Source organism: Merops nubicus, unplaced genomic scaffold (genome assembly GCF_000691845.1).
Source record: "Merops nubicus isolate BGI_N331 unplaced genomic scaffold, ASM69184v1 scaffold13721, whole genome shotgun sequence".
Classification (NCBI taxonomy): domain Eukaryota; kingdom Metazoa; phylum Chordata; class Aves; order Coraciiformes; family Meropidae; genus Merops; species Merops nubicus.
Window position 1 is genome coordinate 51,510 of NW_008587693.1, and position 19,997 is coordinate 71,506.

The window sequence follows — 19,997 nt, forward strand, 5'->3', positions numbered from 1 at the left end:
CTTAGCAACTTACTTGAGTCATATTTTGAACTCCATTTCTTACTGCATGTTTTATATAACAAAAGCCACAGGAATGGAATTGAGCTGGCTATACTGAATAAATGTTTCCTAACACAACAGAAGATTTCAAACACATCTTTGTGTTTGAAGCTCAGCTTGTCATCGGTGGCAGGTCTTAGGGACTTTATCATCATTCTCCCTTTGTGAATAAAATCTCGTTGGGAAGGAAAATTGCGATCCAAAGACTTTTTCTAGTGAAAAAAAAAAAAAGTTTTTGCTTTCCTTTGCTTCTATGATTCTCAGTAGGTCTGACTTCATGCTATCTGCTTGTTCTCTTTGTTAGGCAGTAAGCAAATACAAGAATTCACTAATGTAACAAAGCTGCCCATTGTTTCCATTCATACTGTATCTGCTCTTAAGATGACATGATTATTGAATGAGACACAGACTCCACAGTGATTGAGAGAGTGTTAAATCTTCAGAAATGGCAGCGTATGTGGTTAGATACTGATATGGAATAAATAAAGAAATAGCAAGAGGTGGACAACATATAAATGTATAAGGAAAAGCAACTTAAATAACTTAGCCAGATGGTAAATACATAAATCAGAGGACCTTTGGTTTTAATATTAAAATTCAAGAAGTGACAGTGTTATATTAATAAAAACACTGTATTAATAAAATATGACTTTTAGAGTAAACAGTATAGTATATTCACACGGAAACATATTTCTTTTATACAACACATTATTTTGCTGATGCAAGGATATGTTGCAAGAATAAGTTAGTACTCTTAAAACAAAACAGCAAAATAACGGTGTATATTATGTTAACATACAGTAACTAATTTAAAAAATATTCTCCTGAACTGACATGCACAGTTTTGCAGGTTCAACCGATCTAATTATCTGACTAACAGTTGCAGTGAGACCTGTAAAAAATGATTAATATTACCAACAAATGTTCCAGTCTGCAGTTGCTCAGACCATAAAACTAGAGGTCCAAGATGAGAAACTGTTTCTAGAAGCCAGCCATGCCTATTTAATACAGAGGGCTAAATATAACCTCAGCCATCAGGCAGGGAATGGGGGCATTTGCATCAACAAGATGAGGGCTGTCTGATTTCAGACGACTCAGCTTCAGGACTGGATCTTGATACGTTTGATAAAAGATGCACACTCTGGAGCTGTGCTGCTTGTTTTCTTGGCTTCTTTCAATTCACCCTCCTTTGTGTCTGGTAGCTCTGTAAATGGCTTTTACCTGTACTGTCTGCTGGGAAATTCTCAGTGCAAGCAGACTGGCAACATACCCCTGGACACATCCCAAGGCTCACACTGTACTGTAGCACCGGTCACAGAAAACAAGTCCAATTGCACAGAGGCTGCTCCTGTAGAGCTGCCCTAGTGCCGAAAGGAGGGCAGAAAAATCACAATACTTTTACTGAGTTGTCTCCTGGCTTCAGAATAGAGCTAAACCCTTGCCCATACTTAAATTCTCAGGTCCTATGGGATGCTTGAAATGATTTAGTGATGAAAGATGCAAACGCCTGTCTCTTCCATCACTACAAACACTTGCTACCTTACTGCCTAGGCTGAGCAAATGCTGAAGAGCAAACCTTTTCACAAAAGCCTTGATGTGAAGCAAAGAGCTTGATAGTGAAGTAGGCAGTCAAATCTGTGCTCTTCTCTGACTGACACTCAGAATAGTAACAAAAATACTCATTTTCAGTACAACAGTGCTTCTTTTAAGGGGAAACATTTTTCACTAGCATGTTGTAGTAGTACAACCTCATCAAATAATTAGTAAAATCACACTGTTTAAGTTTTTACATTTATATTAATGACACATTTATAAATAATTTGCAAAGGGTTAGTGAGCAATTAATAGATGCCAAAGCCAGGAGTACAGTGTGGTAGAGACAGCCATAGGTCAGTGAGTAACGTCCCAGTCAAGTGATTGAAATTGGTTGTCATTGCACCGGCTTTAGCATTTGCTTCAAGAGCTCTTTCAACACAGACACAGAGAGAGAGAGACACACACACACACACACGTACGTGTCTGCTGGCTGCAAGATAAATCAGCATTCTCCAAGAAGCTAGCATGAAAAAAAATACCCATTGCAAACCCTACTTTTCCAAGACCTCTCAACTCACCAGAGAACAGACCTACTCTGTATCCTCCGTATTTGGATGACTGTGCGAAGGACAAGTGTTCCACATTTCTCTGCGTGGATTCATACAAGCACACCAGCTGCTCTAGCTATAGGGCACGGACCCCCTGCAAATTCAGCAGCTCTGCAGAGGCAGATTACACAGCCCTCATGAGCACATTACATCGATGCTTTCCCCCCCCACGTTTTCAATACTTAACAGTATCTCTCTCACTGTTTGTGATTTCTATACCTAACTCCTCATAGCATAAGGTGCAGAGTATTCAGCAATGAAAATAGAAGAAATACATGCTTGCAAACTGCCATCTGGTCAGGTTATGGAGGGCTACGTATTTCAGCCTTGATTGCAAGCACAAGTATATAGAAACCCTTTCAAAAGACTCTATATTGTGGAATAATTTCTTGGTTAACAGGAGGTAATAAGATTTCCTTCTCACAATTTCCTGTAGAGATCCAAAGCAGGACAACAGTAAGCTCAGTGGAATGGACAGCCACAATGATACACCTTTTCTGGCCCACCTGAAGGCCTTTCTTCAAAGCAGAGGAAAGCCATGGAAAAACATACTGCAGTGTTCCCAGTTCCCAAAAAGCTCTGCTGTAGAGGCAGCAATGGAAGGCCATGACTTGGGTGGGAATTTGCTGGTGTAAATTATCTGAGAATCAACGGTCAAAAACTGAACTGTGCTGCAGGATGGACACGATGAGGGGAGAAGGCAGTAGATAGAGGAGAGCAAATAAAGCAAAGTAAGTCTCTGACCTGAGTTCTTTTCCAAGTTCACTGTCGATCAGAGAGGAGCAGGTGGTCTGCCCAGCAGGCAAAAGATGAAGATGCCTTAACACTGAGTTCTGAATAGCACACCAGAAGTGTCACAAGATCCCAGGAATGACACCCCTTTTCCTTACACTGTATGTGCCACCCTCTGTGCATTTGCTGGTGCCTTCGCTCACCAGGTCACATTGCACTACGTCAGCACTTGCAGCTTGCACTTTTGTGTGTGAGACACAAGAAAAAAAACACCGACTAGTGAAAAAAAAAAACAAACCCAGAGTGCATCTTTTCACCAGAAGGACACAAGCTCCTTGTGAAAAGCACCCACTTTCCTGGTGGAAGAAATCTTTTAAATACCTGAGTCTGTAAGACAGACAGTCCATCCTGGGCTTTTGCTTGAAACTGCAATGCTCAGAGCACTTTGTAACTGGAACTCCAGAAGGGAATAACCATTACAACTGAACTAAGGAAAGATCTTTTGTAACTATCAAAGATAACCTGAAAATGATAGATAATGGCTTATCCAGGGACAAAGCATTTTGACAGGCAAGTACCACAGCCAAATAAGGACATCTATAGTTAAGTCACTATAGTCATTAAAAGCCAAAATGATGTCAGATTCTGACAAAATAAAAAAGCAGAATGCATTGCTTATTAACTACCTGACTGGGGCAGACAGGTACACAGAGCTAACTGCCTCTGTTTCATAACAGACAGGGAAATACAAACATTCATTACTAAAGCAGAGCTCTGAAATGAAAGTTCATGTTAACTTCGAAGTGCAATTCTGCTTGAAGGAGTGGCTGTAAAAATGGCATTCTCCTACTCGAAAGATCTATTTCTTGTATGTTTTCTGGGTCACATCTGCTTATTTGAAACAAGATTTTTTAGGATTTTTAATCCTGTTAGCCTGCAGACCAAAGACAGCAAATGCAAAGTGAGAGAGGCTCCTGAATGCCAGCCACTTAACCCCACTCAAAACAGAGGGGATGATCAGGTGTCAAGAAAAGGCCTGAGATTTGGCAGGCAGAATCCTTACGGATGCTGAAGATGCACAAGAAAGAAAGGAAAAAAACCTGGGTACTCAGACTCCAGGTTGCATATGGGAGGCTGGCTGCCGAACAAAATCTCTTTGCCTTGTAAATGGAACATATTTGGTGTGAAAAGCCCTGAAAGACCACACGTTCTTTTATACAGCAACCTCTGAGAGTGCTGTACTACTGAACTTTGCCTAGAGAATCACAAAAAAGCAGGGAAAATAGTCTCTTCAGAGGTCACCTGCTCCCAGTCCCCTCTCTGAGGCAGTGTCAGACTTGCTGTTTGCAAGGGGTTGATCTTTCTCTTGTAATATTTTGATTAGAAGGAAAAGTCAGCTCTTCTCCTTTGTAGGATCTGACTTGGCTTTTTAGTGCAAGCATGACAGGGTTCAGCAATGCTTCAAAACCTGTGAAACAACAACAGTAACCCAAAGCACATGCCCCATCTTTATCATTCACCAGCTCTTGAGTTCAATCTGGGTTTCTCTCAAGCTACTCATCTCTTGCTGGTAAATTCCTAGTCGCAAATGGAGTAACTGATTCTGCTTGTGAAACAGTGTTTCATGCCTAATCCTGCAGGCAAGGGACCCGGCAGAGCTGCCCTGGGACACGGGCAGACGTGCAGCCATCAGCTGTGGGGCTGACGCTAGAAGCACAACGCTGCACCACCCCTCCATGGGATGGGTGGAAAAAATGAGTATTGGCAAGAGTAAGTACAGAAATGACTCACACAGGTTATAGGGCTGGACTGAACACAGCGAAGCAAGGTTTTCTGTTCTGAAAAGGAGCTATTTGAGTTCAAAAGCAGCATTGGAAAAGGCCTTTTAGAACGCGATCCAAAAAGCCATGCCAGCTAAGAAGTTTTTCACATTTTCACGCTTCCATGTCCAAAGGCACACGGTTCAAACTGAGGCAGCAATGCATTTCAAAAAGCAGATACCATTTCCCTCATTAACTTGAAAGCCCTGAAGAGGTCAGGCCTTCTATTTTCAGCATTAAACTAGAAAAATCTAATGCACGTTCTGCATGTCCAGTCTAATGTTTGCTAATTCATCTCTGTATGACTCTCCATCCATTTGCACCCAAATTGCGATTGTATCAAAGGAGGTTTCCTTACTTTACTGGCTCCCATGACTCCCGCTCAAAGCCCCTGTGAATTGACTGTGCAATTGAGGACTCCATCAGATCGACATATCTAACAACAAGTGGAGCAAACAGGTCTTGGAGGTGTTTGTGGAATTTTCCATTGCACAAATTATCTAGAATAGATAAATAAAAGTATAGTAAGACACTACTGTTACTGAAAGCTCTTTAACAAACCACAGCGTGGCACTTCATTACACAATGAATTTGTCAGTGAACAGGAAGAAACTTCAAGAACATAACAGGAGCTGGCATCAGGCACCAATATTCACAACAAAGACAGGAGCAATGGCTTCTTACTCCAAACAAAAAACAGACAACGAATCTTCTTTCCCATTAATGTCAAACTTACAAATACATTATTACTTCCTGTGAATAAAATGGATGTCATACAGCATGGCAAAAATATGGCTTTAGCAGAAAGGACAATAATCTCTTCTTTGGTTGCTCACTCCCATGATGCTGGAAATTGCTTCCTGTGGATGACTCCCTGGCTTTTTCACCTGGTCTTTGAAAGCTATCTGGGGCTGGTCTGGGACCTTGCTGAAGGCAATGTCGATTCTGCCACCAGCTCCCTGGGGAGTGGCTGGACCACCCAGGAGAGTGCCAGATCTTCTTGGATTTTGAAGGCATGGGCTCATATACTTTGCACAAGAGCCTTATTTCACAGAGCACTATTCTTCTGAACTACTGCTTCCATTTACTTCAGTATTTTCTTCCCTTCAGTAAAATCCTTTAAATCAGGGACTGGTTTACTCCATGTTAAATAAATGCAGAACACACATATAAAACAATACACACACTCAATGACAGTGAGATAGAGTATCTAATTCCCTGCTTATCAGGCAGCCATTACCAAGCGACTTGAGAAGATGAAGCAAAATAAAAGTTCAACTTCTCACCTTCGACTGAGGCATTTGATTTAGGGGGTGTCTTTGTGCTTTTTTTTTTCTAGTGGAAATGGAACAAAATAAAGCTGATGCTAAGAGTATGTACTGTAAATCTCTACCCATCTCAGTTCTCTGTGCAGTATGGAGAGGTTGAAAGTATTATCAGTAACCTGAGCTGCCCATTGAAAAAGACATGATCAAAATACAATACATACAGTCACTACGGAGGGAATCGTTTAGGAGCTGAAAGAGTGGAAAGCTGTCCCAGGTGTCTGGGGGTTGCACCTCTAGCGCAGCATCCATATCCACTGCAAACAGTGACAGGAAGGTCTCCGCGTGCTCAACCATTAAGTCTGACCACCAAGCAAAGGCCTTCAGAGTTGGTAGAAAAAGACAACAAAAGAAGCGTGTTAGTTCTAATAAAGCACAGAGAAAGATGTTAGGCCACATATCTCAAAAACAAACAAAAAAAAAGTGCATCCCATGGAAACTACCTTTATTGTAAAGAGAACAGTGCTTTCAAGTGCTAGCCTGCACAGAGTGCTGATCACAGGAATTAGGCACTATTTTCATACAAAGGTTTCCTGTAAAGGATCTTTTCAGAGCTCCACCGTAAAGGCACTTGGCTGTGACATGGCAGAGGTTTTGTCTGTTCAATTTACAATAAATGACTTCACTCATCTTTAATAATGCTAATTATCAGAGGAAATAAACTAATTCTTACTCTAGAGAACAAAAATTTGGGAGTTCCTTCACTGTGCTTGTGGGTTTTCTGCTGTGTTTTTCAACAGTTTAATGTTATTTGAATTCACTACTTCTATTTGTCTTGGAAAACCAGAAGCCTAAGACATTAAAATCTGTCCTAAATCACACACTCTACTTTAGAGATATTTCAAGCATCACCAGTAAAAGTTATTACAGCACTGTTCATTTTACATGGTTAGCTATACACACTACCACCTTCATAACGCTACGGATTAGGAAACCGACTACGAAGCTCTATCATCAACATGCCAAGAGAAAAACAAAATATCTACGGCAAGCCTAGATTTTCACAGAGGCAGGAAAAAAATGTATCTAAACTTGAAAACCAAAAAATATCAGTGAAGTAACTCATTCTCATGCACATGGGTCCTTAAACTCCACTGCACGGGCTCTCTGCCGTGACATTCACATCGTACATGGCTCAGATGTGAATGCTGCAGACGCATGCATGCGTGTTTAGTAATCACTTCTGGCTGGGAACATGCAATATGAGAAGTGCTGTCGTTAGGACCATGTGCTGTCATTTTGAAGTGATAGGAAATTACTCATGGACTTCAAAGATCTAAGAAACAGCTTTCCAGCACTTTGCAAGGATCATGGCTTAACCCCAGCGGTAACAAAGCACCACACAGCCGACCCCAGGACAGCAAAAGAAAGAAACCTCCAGCATAGGCACAAGACTGGAGATGAAACAGGCAAGACTGGGAACAGAGGAATCAGTTCAAAGAGGAATTGCCAGTCAGGGAGGGGTATTTTTTGCAGATTTTAGCAGATATGCATAAGCAGAATGGCCTTTCACTTTCTCAGGGTTCGGTTTTGGTTCGCTGGTGAAGAACTGCACTGATGTGCAGAGCACAACTCCAGTGACCTGACTTCTCAGCTGCCAGTGATATTGGCAGGGGGGTTTGGGACTATTTCCACTCCTTTCTTCCCCCAAAATATAAAGTAGATTGACTTTGCACTGCTATTCTTCCATGAGTTGATATAAAACTGGTGTGAAGGCATGGATAGGGTAGACTTGGCACAGGGTGTTATACACCCAGTGCACATCCAAGACCAAAAATAACCAAAATAACCAAATAACTCCCATCTAGTTTTAGTGTTGGGTCCACCCTGCCACAGGGGTGAAGGTGTGGATGAGGTGGGCTGTGCTGTGAGGGAGCAGGCTGGGCAAACACCACGCCCAGAGCAGCAACACCAGTGTCCTTGTGGACACGGCATGGGAACAAGGTGTCTACAATGGGTTCCTTCATCTCCAAACTGTCCCCAGCCCCACAGACGTGGAGGAGCCGCTGGGCACTGCTGCAGCAAGGTCTGCCCTGGGGTGCTTGGAAAGCTCAGGGGCACTGGTGATGGTGGCCCTGGGTATTTGCAGAGTAGCTGTTCTAGAAAAGCCAAAACTGAGTCGAGGGAGCCCAGAGCGCTGAGCACACGTGGCAGTGCTCTGTAGCTCTTCTTCCCACATCTGGTGCTGGTGTCCAACCGAGCACACAGCAGCACACCTCAGAGGGCCACATCAGGAGGTGTCAAACTGCTGCAAAACCAGACAGGAACTGAGAACATCAAGATCCAGGTCTGCTCCCAGTGTCTGCTCAAACCTTCTCCCCAGGTGCAGGTGGGAAACAAGCAGATGCTGAGCCATAGGGCTGCAGAGGTCCTCTTAAAATTACTGGTACTCCTTTGTGTTTTTCAAGGAGAATGCCAGGGCTGCCCTCACACTGATGTGGTTTCTCTGGCTGTGCCTCTGCCTGCCAAGAGCCTGCCACGCTGTCTCCCCATCAGATACTGCCCACAGGTCTGTGGCGATGAGTGATCACTGTGAAGCACCACCAACAACTGGCATTTTGAGGAGAGGGAAAAGAGGGAGGGCCAAAGGATATCTTCTGCAAGAAATCTCAACACAAACACTTCAGAGTTCTGCAGTAAAAACCTGCTTCTATGAAAAAGGGGGAAAAAAAAGCTAGTTTTAAGAGAGATTATGAATAAAAGCATGTGATAATTTGTGGAAACAAAAATATGCCCAAGCCAGTTACAGTTTCCCTTTTGCTGGAAAAGTCAAATTTTAGCTCCATAGGTCTCTAACTTATACCAGGAACCTCAACCTCCTCCTCCCTAGTCTCGGTGAGCAGGACCTTCCTGCAGGGGGACCAGTAACACCATACTCTGAAAAACTCCATCAAGATGGTAACATTTAATTTATGTACCATCTACTTACCTGCTTTGCTTAAAACACAATGTGAAGGGAAAAAAAGAGTGTGCTTTCTAGCCAAACACACCTATTATTGTCTATTTTACACATGGATACACATGTATATATGTATGTCCTCAAGGAGTTAAAATACATATATACATATACACATACGTATACATAGAGAGAGAAAACATAAATTTTAAAATAGGTGAATGCCATCATCTCTGGCATTTGTCATCAGTCATCCAGAGGAAGGGGAAGGGAGCTGGAAGACATCTGATGGGAGATGACACAATGACAGAGACCTGCCGCTCTCACAGACTACAGACGCAGGCACACGGTTTCTGCTGTACTCCTGCCTGTGCTGGTTTGCCTCTCTCTGACGGGTACGACAAACCCAACTGACTACATGTGGTACTTCTGCTGGTTTTTTTAATATTTTCCATGCTCTGAGTATTTTCTGGGTCCTCATTAGCGAGTCTGCCTGGGATGTCCATGTGAGGAAAAAAGGGATATGTTTTACTTGCTAAAACTGTGGTTTTTTTCATAAATTAAGGTGCTTCTTCAGTAAGTGGTGCAATTTAACTTCATGCTGAACATCCAAAGTAGACCAAAGAGTCGCATCTCACAGGTCAAACCTTCTCCAGACCAATAAGCAACATGTCAAAAAAACCCTCACTGGAATAATTTGAAGAAAAACCAGAGCGCAACACCTCAGCAATTCCTCATTGCACAGCAAGAGCACCATGTGGCTACAGTGCATAATAAAAGTCAGTAAAAAACCACCCAGCCTCTTCCATCTCTTCCTTTGGGTGCAATTCAAAGTGTGCAGAGAGCTGGCCAACTGCCTGCACGCTGCTGAAATGCCACAGCCACCCTCAGGACAGGGACTCGATGATGCACCGGGAGTGCGCCGGGCTGCTGGGGAGAGATGAGTTTCACCCTTCCAGGTCAGCACTCAGAACAAGGGATCGGGATGCCTCCTATCCATGCTGGCACTAACCTTCTGTCTCTAATCAAAACCCTGTGACACAAAAGATACTGGAGAACAGTTTTGAGTCTTCCTCCTGGTGAGGATCTCAGCAGCGTGGCTGGCTGAACGCAACAAGCCCTGTACCCGTTTCCTTCAGAAGCCTCCCGTTTTCAAAATGACCTGCGCTTTAAAAGCAGCTCCTTCCCATCTGGTTGTACACCCAGCCCCTGCTGGTGCTGAGGGGAATGAAACACTCGTTTTCCTCGGGAGGGTTATCCCAGGTGGAGTGGAAGCGCAGCGCTCTCGGGCACCTCCTCGCTTTTGTAAAAACCAAGTTCATTTCCCTCTTCACCTCGTATATTCTCTCTCTACATATAAATACTGTATATCCAGTACAAGGCACATACAGACAAAACCAGAGGAAGACCACTACCATTCTAGGCACTTGTGTAGTACTCAGTCCACCTCCACCACAGTGTACTAGAGGTTGGGTGAATGCAAAACGACAGAGGTAACAACAGGCTGAGGAGAGAGTCCAGGCAGGTAGGGTTGTGTTGGGATGTAACTGCAGCGCTCGTAAAATATACCCATTGCTACATGCATGGACCAGGCTGCTATGCCACATTTACCCTCCTGTGTCAGGCTGCCAGCTCTGCAAGCGGCCGACTCGAAGTTGCTGTTACATTCCTCGGTCAAAGTTACGGAAGCGAGGGCAACCCGGGTCAAATCCCAGTAGGAGACATGGCACTGAGAGGGCATGCACGGAATATGACAGGAGTGACTCGTTTCATTCGGTTTAGTCACATACCTCTTTCCCCTGCCAGGATCATCCAAGATTGAATGAACAGTAGAAAAACAGGGAGGAAATTTAAATATGCAATCAGGCATTAGTTGGGTGTTGTGGATTGTTGTGTATTATCAGAAGTTAAATTATACTGCAGATTTAATATACACTGGAATGATTTTTAGGTGATCGTGAAATTATTTATCAAATGCTCTTAATGCAAAATATAGTGAGTATCTATATAGCTATCAATGGGAAGGAAAAGAGAAAATAGTGAGTGAGTGTTACATTACCAACAGTCATAAACAGTAACTGTTCACTCTGAATTTCAAAATGGTTAACTTTTCAATACGTATCCACGAGCACCAGATTTATAGAGAGCAGAGGGCTCAATCCTGCAAATACTTACACGGGTATGCAACGTCCCTTGCTTGGGCAGAAACGTCCCGATGTGCTGAGTGGGACTACAGCCAGCCAAGTCAGCTGCCTGTGTGTGGGGTCAAGTGTTTCCAGGATCAAGCCTCATCATTTCCTGGTCTGCATTTGACTATGACATGGTTTCAGTGGTTTTAAAGCATGAATCTTTTTGTTAAGGTGCTTTGAAGGGTTAATAGTAGTTGTATTAGTCTTTAGCTAACCCAAACAACGAGTAACAGAGAATAATTAATTCTAACCTCCATGACCATTAATTGCCAGGTATTCCCAATAAACCAAGGCAGAAGAGGCCAACAAGAAACCAAGTGAGTTAATAGGGCCCAGAGAAACCCCTGGAAACAACCTGAACGCTCAGAAAGGGACAAAAAAAAGAACCGCTTTGTTTTGTGGTGGTTTTCCTTGCACCAGCTCTGGATAGCAAGAGCAGAAAGCTGCCACAGGGACCCCACTGGTGCTGTCTGGAGGCACAAACACATGGCATTATTTGGAAACACGACCTTTCTGAAAAGTGGACAGCCTTGCTCTTGTATGTAGTTGGTGGTGAATATATCTGGCCAGATTGGGCTCCTACTGGCGCTGTATGACAGGCTGCAGACTGACATAGAGGAGAGCAGAACTTAATTAATTCCTCCTTTCGCCCTCCCTCCCCTCTGCAAAAGCAATCTTCCTGGACTGTACTTTGCCTTCGTCGCACTCGAGCACTGTTAATTGAGAATACTTTGAGCTTTCAAAGAAGATAACCCAGCAGCAGCTGGGAAGACATCACATAAATATACAAAGCGTGCAGCAAGCCACGGGAGCCTGCTGAGGAGCTGGGGGACACGACCCCGTGGGGCACCGCTGCTCACCTCCGCGTGGTGTTCTTCGTTCTGCTGTAGGACTTCAATTACCAGTTCTGCCAGACGTATTGTATCTTCTAACTTTTTAGCTGGTGTGACTAACCGGCCTACATTTTCTGTAGTACAAGAACTCGAATTAAAAGGGAGGCAGAATGCAAAGCTAGATGTACAGTAAGTTATTTTAGAGGTTTAAAAAAAAAAAAAAATCCCGTAATATTCTACAGCTTTAAAGATCTTTTCATGCATATGTTAAATGCTTATATAATTAGTCTGAGCAAACCAGAAAGCCACATTCGTTATTATACTATGAAAATACAGTGCTCCAGCTCCAAATTTCACAATACTGTCAGAGTTGTTTTGCTTTATGGTGAGATGGTGGCACTTTATTAGCTCCAACAAGAACATCGCATTCCTTAAAGACAGCATCTGGCCACTAATACACGAGCAATATGTATCCTTCAATGCAGATGATACTATTATAGAAATCATGCCTATATTCTTTTAAAATTCTTTTGAGAAGATCAATTCAAACAAATCTGTCTGTACTTTTAATAAATTGTCAGACTCAAGCAATTTAAATGTCACCTGCTACTGAAAGCAAACATTGCAGGTCTGCCTTGCTCCAGGATTTAACTCCACAAAGGTCAAGGAGTTACGCATGCTGGAGGGAGTGGAAAGTGGTAAATCCCACACTAGGTGGTCATAGGTAAGATTGACATGAGAAAAGAGATGCAACTTTACAGCAAAAACCCCGCAAACAAACCAAAGAGTTTAAATCCTGGAGCTTGGTGCTTAGCTATGTTGAGCTATTTTGCAGCATTTTCAGAAGGTTTTAAAAAATAAATCATATTCTTTTAGGTAATTCATATTATTAGTAACATATTAAACATCTGAGGTGCTAACAATCTGGAACATTCGAAGTATTTCACTAGAAATAATGTAGAGAAAAAGGAAATAATCACATTTTCATTGAAGGACAGCTTCTGCAGAGCTGGCTGAGTGCAGCCGAGGGGGTTTCTCAAGCTGGCACCGCGGCTCACTTCCCTGAGGTCTGCAAAATCTCCCTGCGATGGTCACCCCAAGGAGAAGTGGAGCAGGAGACCTACTCCCTGGACATCCACCTATGCTACAGCACATCACCTACAGATGTGTCCCTGCAGCTAAGAACCAGGTGCCAAGCCCAGCTCTCTCGTGCAGCTAGGGCAAAGAATGGCATTGCACTTTGGCAGCGACACCGGCCAGTTCAGACATCTCCACCAACGTGTACTTTGATATCTCCATCACATCAAATCTGGAGAATTGGTAAACGGGTGAAGTATCCAAACCCAAATAGCTACTCTGGTCTACAGAGTCACCCGGGGACAAGTCCCTGCTTGCTGAAGGCTCAGTGAGCACTGAGGACTTAAATCTCCTCCTCAAAATCTTGCCTGCTCCCAGTTTTCCCTGAATACCTGTTTATAGGCAACAACTTTCCCACAAAAAAAGGAAAGCTGTTTTTCCAGAATGGTCACATTTGAGTGGTCAAATGAGGGTACACGGGCTGGTTTTCAGAGGAGCTCAGCAACCTGGTCAGTGTAAGTTTTTGCAGTTGCTCGGCTTGGCTGAGAGATACAACATCGTAAAGCACCATGACAATGAACTCTGCATTTTTGCTGGTTTATCCCACGGATGGGGGCCTTGGGGGTTTCTTCTCTAGTGTTCCTTTTGTTTCTTGCATCACTGGAAACAAAAAAAAAATCCAGGTCCCTCTTAATGTATTTTTTTGACAAACATTGAAATTGGAGAACTGCTGGTTAACTCCTCATTCTTCCTCCTATCAGTCCAGCACCTCACTGGCCACAAGAAGTAGAAACCTCTTCCTTTTTCAAAAGGAGTCTAAAGACAGGTCCCTCACTAAGCTCTGTCTGTTTCTGCACCTCTGAAGCCAAGGGGAAGCTTTTCCATTGATCAGAGCAGCATCAGGCCCATTCTCATTTGCAACACTGATCTGCTATCAAATACAACTAAAAGACAAAAGTGTTAATAAGAACAACTGCTCAGAGATGCTGTCTTTAAAGAAAATATTGATGCTTATACAACTTTGGCAGCCAGCAGATGTCAATCTTAATTTTTTTTCTTCTTATTTTAAATATTTCCCTGGTTAAGTTACTATACATCAGAATATTCTGCTAAGATAGCTGGAGCACTGACAGTTACATGAAACGTATACGATATACTTATCAAACATTTCATCCAACATCATGTAAAGCTCATACATATTTATAGTTTTCATGCAAAATGTTATGCAACAACAATGTTATTTTGTGCTGACGTTGATATTTGAAAATGTTGCATATGTCAGACATTGCTAGACAAAAAAATGTGGACATTTTGAAATAAATGCTACCTCTAAGTCTCTAAAACCTACCACATCGCACTAGGTATTTTGGATAAAGCTGCACGTGAGAACTAGCTTTCTACTGCTACACAAGCAACTGCTAGACTAGAAAACCACTGAATAAAAGGAAGGAAGACTATTACAGTACTTGGTGGCTGTTTGGCCATGCCTTTAAGCATATGATTTATCATGTTAGTCTGCGTTTGAGGAGATGATGTTGGCCCAGCCGGTGGCTTAGGCTTGGACGGACGGGCTGCTTGGGCATGATGGAGAGAGACACCAAAAGTAAAGAGACAAACGACTTCATAAACAGTGACAAAAAGATGGAAACTTTGAAAAGGAACATAAGCAGAAATGATCAAATACAAATGGAATAAGCTCCTGGATTTTTGCTTATCGGTACTTGAAATATTACACAGTAATGACACCATTTGACAACACATTCTAGAAGTCAGCAGATTTGAACATCCTACAGTACTGTGCAATCACAAAGCTAAAAATTCAATGCAAGTAAGAAACTCCTTCATGCAGCCATGTGAGGAAACTCAAAAAGGTCAATTCAGTGAAAACTCTGGAATTCAGAAAAGGTGAACTAAAAAAGATGACTTTAAGCCAGCGCCCCAATGCTTAGGTACATTTAGCAATAGAATAATGAGCTACAGGATTTAATTGCTTTGCAAATATCAATTACACATTTTAGAATTAAACGTCACTGTTGGTTAAAGGGAGCTATAAAATATTCTTGTGCAATTTAAACATGTAAAAAAATCTGTCACTTAAAAATGTGTGGTTCCTGATCGTTTCCAGCTCATTTAATTATTTTCAACTTGGAATTCTAGTGGCTTTTATATTCTGGGTTGAATCATATATAAAAACTTGCCAGCTCTATCAAATATGTTACTTGCTATTCCAAATGTTAGAATACTGCAATCAGGACTTGACCCATCTGTCATATAGTTTACAATATCAGCATAGGAAAAATTCAAAGAAAATAGCCTTTCCTTTTACTTACACTTAGAGAATAAATTATATACTGTGAATATATTAACACAATAGTTTCTATTCCATTTAATAACAGTTTTTTAGCAGCAATGTGACTATTTTTAATAAAGCCATTTGCAAGGAATCTGGCATATTTATCTGGACATTCTATTGCCAAAAGTCCATGCCATTTTGCTTACATTTTCCAGTGGGGGAAAAAAAAAGATCGGTTGGCTTGTGCAAAGTAGATTTCTGATTGCTTTTCATTCTCACAGAATTATAACACTTATCAAAGTATAATAAAGAATATTCGAGTAAACTGTTAAAGAGTATGAGTTAGGTTGGCTCCCCTCTCCATACAGAGAGATAAGATATACATATCTACATAAACACACATACAATGCACATGTGCACACACACACACATATATTTTTAGTCTTTTAAGCTGTGTAATGATTTAATTTAGACTCACAGATTCAAGCTACTGGTTTCTGGCTTTTTTTGTTTTCTTTTGTTTTCTGATAACAGGAAAAGCAAACCTATTTGTTCATCTCTGGAGTTATCCAGACCCTTGTTCAATGTTTATCAAGGGTGGCCTTGTCCCCAGAAACAAACCTCTCACCCTCAAGTGACAAAAATAACTGCCTTTTGGGCACTGGCCTAATGACTTTCACTGTAATCTAAAACATAAGTGAGAACTCAACTTGGCTACTCACTGATGACTCCTTTGATGTGAGGGAGAATATTTTACTGCCCATCACTCCGGAGAGCAGCTTGCACCAAGGTCCCTGGATGGGAAGGGACCATGGCGAGAGAAAACTGCACATCTCCTCCCACCTGCATCTGGCAACCATGTGGTGGGAATTCCTTCCCACCCAGGGGAGTCCACTGAGCTCCAAAATCAGGAGTGTCAAAAGGTGTGAGCCCCTCTTAAGAGCATCACAGCCAGGGAGAAACTGCATCCCGGAATTGCACCTCTCAGCACTGTGACCCTCAAGCTTCCTCAGCTGTGAGTCCAGCCCCTGCATCCCCAACAGCTACCCACTAGATCTCAGACTTCACAGATGTCCAGACCCCACAGTGCTGAATGGGCCTGACTTGTGCAAGTGTTTTCTGTCCTACGGAAAGGTCACTGACAGAGAAGGAAGACAAAGGAAAGGCAAGAGATGCAGCAGCACCAGGACTTCACAAACTGCTAGTGCAGTGAGTAGAAAACAGCTTGGAGGCGGTAAACTGCTAGTGCAGTCAGTGAGTAGAAAACAGCTTGGAGGCGGCTGCTGCTGTGCAGTTGTCAGCACAGTGCCCTGGGGTGGCTCTCACTTCTCTGGGAGCCTGTAAGATGTCCTCCCCAGCTCCCCAGCTCTGCTCCTGGCATCTCCCCACCACCACTGGCTCTCAAAAACAAGCTCCACAAGGCATTAGAGCAGGTTAAGCAATAACCTCTAGATGTAATTCTGATCTGGTCTAATCTTGACAAATATTCAGCTCTTTTGTGCATTTACATTTTTTCAGACCCAAACCCAGTGCTTTTGTGTGGCTGCAAGACCACCTGGAGCTGAAGGAGAGGAGAGAAAGAGTTCTCATTCTTGCTGGGGGCACTGAACACCCTGTGTGCCCCAACCCATGCTTTTCTTTGTTGCCTCTTTATTGCGCTAAAAAATTAGGGTTTGGTTACAGAAAATGATTAATTTCCTCTGTAAATGTAAACAGAAATGGGGCCATGACTGCAATGCCCTAAACGGCACTGAAGTTCACATGCTTCTCTGGGTCCAGGTCTCAGAGATGGTACATGGGGTCCCTTTCATGGGGTGTTTTGACTCCTGCCTGGAGCACAGGAGATGCCTAAGGCTGGATGGGTTTTATGACACTTGCCAATGATCAGCTGCAGCTTGTGTGGCAGGTTTTGTTTCACTTTGGCTTTTCTTTCTTCCCTGTCCTTTTCTTCTCTAATGCCTCGCCACAGTCAGCCTAGCAGCAGAAATGCTCTTGTATCTGTTACTCATGTGTGTCAAATGGGTAAGATTTAAACATCACTGAAAGCAGAGGCAGGAGCAGCTTCTTCCTTACTAACAACCTGACAGAGTGCTTTCCTGGACAGGCTTCTGCCAAGGATTTTTAGGCTTCTGCACGATACTTGCGAATAAAATACTTGCAGAAACCTGAATTACTTGGAAAATTCTGGGATTGTGTTTGTAACAAGCTTCAGCCTACAATGAGCATAACAGGTGTATTAGGAACTCTAGTGCTATTTGGGGCACATATATTGCTCACCGTTTACTGTGTGTGACTGTTTACAGACTAAGATTTTCCAGCTCTGTATTTCTCACTCAGCATCATGATTTCTGCTGGATGGGCTGCTAACACAGCAGCAACAGTGAGAATTACACTTGGGAAAGGAGAAGACCATTGTTGATTCTCATATTTTTTAAAAGTGTAGCCATTGACATGATTATTTTCTTGCAATAATTAAAAATAGATGACTCCTGCCAAAGGCTTTGGTATGCAAGTGTTATGTGTGTGTTCATTTGTGAGCCAATCATGAAAATAAAAAAGAGCTGCTGTTGTCAAGATAACTATGAAGAATAATGGACTTAGCCTGAGGACAAGGCAAAGTAGCCTTTTATTATGATTGTGAAGTGAATTTATGTGTATCTGAGAGGAACTTCAGTGATATGATTTTTTCTTTCAAAATAAGATGTGTTGCCTTAAAAGTAAGAAAATTTCATGGAAACATTTTTTTTCTCAACTCAGAAAGAGACTCTAATTCAGCTCTCTAAACTCAGCGTACTGAAAAGAGAACTGATCTCCTGGCTTTCTGATGACTATTCAGCCTAGTGAGGATTTCTGTGTATCTGAATTACATCTCACACCTCAGGCAGCAAGTTGCTCTGCAGTTGATAAGACTCGTAGAAAGAAAACGGCACAATGCAGATCTTAGTGATTTCTGAAGCTCTTGCAATAACTTCCATACTGCTTTAAACAATGTCTTTGAAAGGGCAAGAGGAAATCTCAAACGCTGCATAACAATTCTTTGTTAAATACAACTAAATGCCCCTTCAAGGATGAAACAAATACAGCAGCAGCTCAGGAGTGCACAAGTAGAGGTTGCACCTATGCCTGACTTGAAGTGCATGATTTATTAATCACTTCAGTCTCCACTCCTGCATACAAAGACTGATGTTTTCACCCAGTTTGCATCCATATTTATTTGGGTAATGTAATTATATTTTGTTTTTAAGCTCTGTGGTTTATCACAAATGCTGGGAGTGACTGCCCAGAGGTAGCTGGGCTGACAAATCACACAGGACCTCTCCTTGACTCGCACCAGGTTAATCAACAAGCAGCTCAGTCCCTAATCCTTCAGCACGCTCGCCAAGAGTTATGAATATGTGTGCAGAGCTTCCCAGGCTGAGATCCAGAAAGAGGGAAGGCGAGTGATGCAGAGTGAGCGTGGGGATTGTGACAAGGGCCAGCACGAGCACCTTGAAAAATACCACTGCTCTTTAACAACCTGCTGTACTGCTCGAGTCAAAACCCAACCTCTTTTGCACCCACGTGCTCGGCTGGGGGGGCTTTCCATGCCTGCTGGGGCGAGTGCTAGGTGCAAGATGCTCCATGGCCAGTGCCAGCCCAGGCTGATGGAGCCAAAGCTGCTCATTCCCTCTCCTGGGGGTGCACCTGGGTCCCCAGGCTGATGCAGACACCTAAGAGATGTCTGTCTCTGCACAGACCTGGCAGCTGCCCCTTGCTGCTCCACGGGCAGCACTGATCCCTGCACTGACCAGGTTTTGGCTCTGCACCAAGGCCAGGTGCACTTTTGAGGGAAGTCAGGCTTCCCCACTAGCCTGGCCTGGAGGGACAGATCCAGGGAGCACGGTGCACGCCAGCAGTGCAGCGTGGTGAACTGCTGTCCCTCTGGAGCCCTGCTGCCCTGCACAGGGGCTGGGGAGGCTGTGGGAGAGCTGAAAACATGGCATTTTTGGATAGCCCAAGAGTAGCTGGTTCCTTTGATGACAGAGTAATGGGACTGCACTGGGTTCATCTGCTCTCCAGTTACTTTCTGCTTGCAGCATGTGCCCCATTGCTCTTGCCACCCCAGCACCAAGCAGCAGGCTGAGAGCTGCCTCCATCCACAGGTCTCCTTCACTTCACATCACTGTGCATCAGCTCAGCAGTACCACGAGAAGCCTCTCTTTACAGAGACCAAAACCAAATCACAGTATGAGAAATACTCAGTCTGAAAACTAAAAAAAGAAGTCTTGTACTAAACACAAACAGTTGTCAGACGGACAACTATCGCCTTGGTTGGCAGCATCTCTACAGCTGCCTGTACCCAAATCCAGCAGTGCAAAGTGGTGCTTGTCTTCATGGGATCCCTCAGTGCCACGGCTCTCCAGCACAGTGAAGCACATTTCACAAACCCTGTGCTTAAGGATGGAGAAGTTTTTCTTTTCTAAAGGAATGATGGATTCCTGACTTATATAAATAAGCAGACGAACACGTATTAAAAGGTTGCACTTATTAATCTGAGTGTTAGTACTTTTTGTCTGATTAATAATTAAAACAAGTAATTAATCTTTAATTGTTATAGCATAGTGTTCTGTTTAATGTTCTATTTCAAATCAGTGTTTTTAAGGCAAGGC

General features: G+C 43.0%; 1 protein-coding gene across 1 annotated transcript in view; it reads right to left on the reverse strand.

Moving 5' to 3' along the window:
- LOC103781313 (calcium-dependent secretion activator 1-like) overlaps nt 1-19,997 on the reverse strand; it is a gene marked incomplete at its 5' end in the record, with an annotated part of 70,696 nt that overhangs the window by 43,994 nt on the left and 6,705 nt on the right. The window contains 3 exons of the mRNA XM_008949021.1: nt 5,094-5,235; nt 6,225-6,381; nt 12,006-12,112. Of these exons, the coding sequence (XP_008947269.1) occupies nt 5,094-5,235; nt 6,225-6,381; nt 12,006-12,112 (406 nt within the window). The remainder of the gene's footprint in view (nt 1-5,093; nt 5,236-6,224; nt 6,382-12,005; nt 12,113-19,997) is intronic.